The sequence below is a fragment of the Stereum hirsutum genome, assembly GCF_000264905.1.
Source record: "Stereum hirsutum FP-91666 SS1 unplaced genomic scaffold STEHIscaffold_7, whole genome shotgun sequence".
Lineage (NCBI taxonomy): Eukaryota > Fungi > Basidiomycota > Agaricomycetes > Russulales > Stereaceae > Stereum > Stereum hirsutum.
The window spans coordinates 3,172-5,287 of NW_006763137.1; the positions used below are offsets into that span (position 1 = coordinate 3,172).

At 45.9% G+C, this 2,116-nt stretch overlaps 1 protein-coding gene across 1 annotated transcript; it reads right to left on the reverse strand.

The window, feature by feature from the left end:
• Window positions 1-1,409: 1,409 nt before the first annotated feature.
• Window positions 1,410-1,812, reverse strand: STEHIDRAFT_156669 (uncharacterized protein; the record flags this gene model as incomplete). The annotated part of the gene is made up of 3 exons (XM_007304009.1): window positions 1,410-1,514; window positions 1,608-1,679; window positions 1,744-1,812. 3 exons carry the CDS (start codon window positions 1,810-1,812, stop codon window positions 1,410-1,412), a joined length of 246 nt encoding a protein of 81 aa, XP_007304071.1.
• Window positions 1,813-2,116: the final 304 nt, after the last annotated feature.

Below are 2,116 nucleotides of genomic sequence, written 5' to 3' on the forward strand. Positions count from 1 at the left end.
CAGCATGGCACCTGGGTCGTATGACTGCCTGTGATTGTAGACGACCCTATGTATCATGAAACCAGCCACAGCTCGTGAGATATGTGTACAAGGTCACTTTTGGTGGTAAGTTCGGTTCAGAGTATAAGTTCACTTTGCTGTTGCCTTGACCTTTTGCTCGTGGTAAATGATCTTGTGTGAGTAACTTCGTTTTTGTTTTGTTTTCTACAGTAAGTTCGTTTCCTCTGTTAAGTTCGTTTCGGTGCCTGTGTATGTAAGCAGCAGCTCACGCGTGAGCTGCTCTCAGCTGGTCAGCTTGCCTCTTGAATTGTATGGTATGTCTAATAGAAGTGGTTATGCGGAACGGTGTCTGGGTCGTATGGTTGCCTGTGATTGTAGATGACCCTGTGGATCATGAAACCAGCCCCAGCTCGTAAGTGGGTCTGAATATGTGTACAAGATCACTTTTGGTGGTAAGTTCGTTTCAGGGTGTAAGTTCGTTTCTGCACGTCTGATGAACATACTCAAATGTGTATACGGGTAGACTACAGTAAGTTCGTTTCTTCCGTTGAGTGCGTTTCTTCGTGTCGGGGGAGCACACCTACTGTAGTATATGCGTAGACTAAAGTAAGTTGGTTCCTCACTTGGACTATGTTAAGTTCGTTTCCTACAGTAAGTTCGTTTCCTACAGTAAGTTTGTTTCTCAGCGTAAGTTCGTTTCTCAGCGTAAGTTCGTTTCGTGCAGTAAGTTTGTTTCTCATCGTAGGTTCGTTTCTTGCGTTAGTTTCGTTTCTCACTGTAAGTTCGTTTCTAGGCTTAAGTTCGTTTCTCTCAGTAAGTTCGTTTCTTGTGGGTTCCGAGCACAGTAAGTTCGTTTGCTAGTTAAGTTCGTTTGTGCATGCGCTAAGTGTGTGCCTCGGAGAGCCCTTTTTTTGGGGGTCTCTCAAATGAAGATGCTCACAAGGGTATGGGGGCCCCGTTAGGCGCTCCGTCGAAAAAAGCGATGCTACTACGTAGCATCGGGACGCAGGTAGCTAGGTCATTTATCTATGTATCCCTCTTCTCTTGTTAGGGAATTATTGCTACCAAACAACCCTCAGAAGCTTGTAGATGTCTTTGATCTATGCCCTTGTTCAACTATTCATCTCAACATCTTCTGGCTAGGCAATACAACTCGTGGATTCCCTTAGGCAATACTTTATTAAGAATGCTAGGAGAGCACTGACCGAAGTATGTTGGGGAATGACCTGTACCTCGCAAGTTCTCACTTCGCATAGCTGTGATAGTAGTTTCACGGTGATGTGTTTCAGATAGCCATCTTGTGAGCTATATTTACTGTTATAAGGGTGCTGCTCAATTTATGCAGTGTAATCCGTCCCGGACGGATTGTTCTTCGTACGGATACCCACTTCAGTAGCTGAGGCAAGCCTTCACTGCAGTGTGTTCCGTCCTGGACGGATTTTTCGATTATGCATCTCTGTTGCACTCCAGAGGTAAGCCTTCACTGCAGTGTAATCCTTCCTAGACGGAAAGTGCTGTAGCAGGGCTGGCATATGAGTTCTATGGTCTCTTTCTGCAGTGTAATCCTTCCCAGACTGTTTTTTCAGTGGGAAAGCTCACACACTTACTTGAAGCAAGCCATCCTTGCCGCGTAATACTTCCCAGACAGAGATTGCTTGAGCAGTCTTGCCACACCAGTTCTATAGGTGTTCCTTGCACTGTAATCCTTCCTGGACGGGTTTTTGAGTGAAGGCTCTCACTCACATAGCTGAGACCAGCCTCTACTGCAGTGTGGTCCGTCCTGGACGGAAATTTTAGCTGGAGGGAAGGCATAGAAGTGATACGGCCTTCCATGCAGCGTAATCTGTCCCGGACAGTTTTTTCACTCCTTGAACAAATTTCTGTGGTAATGATACAATCCTATATGGCTTGAGCAAGCCTCTACTACAGTGAAATCTGTCTCGGACGGAACTTGCAGCAGCAGGGAAGGCATACAAGTCACACAAACCTCCCTTGTAGTGCAATCTGTCCCGAACAATTTATTCAGCACTTGAAAATTTTCTGAGGCAATGCTACATAACCACATAGCTCATGCAAGCCTCTGCTGCAGCCATATCCGTCCCGGACGGTTATTGCA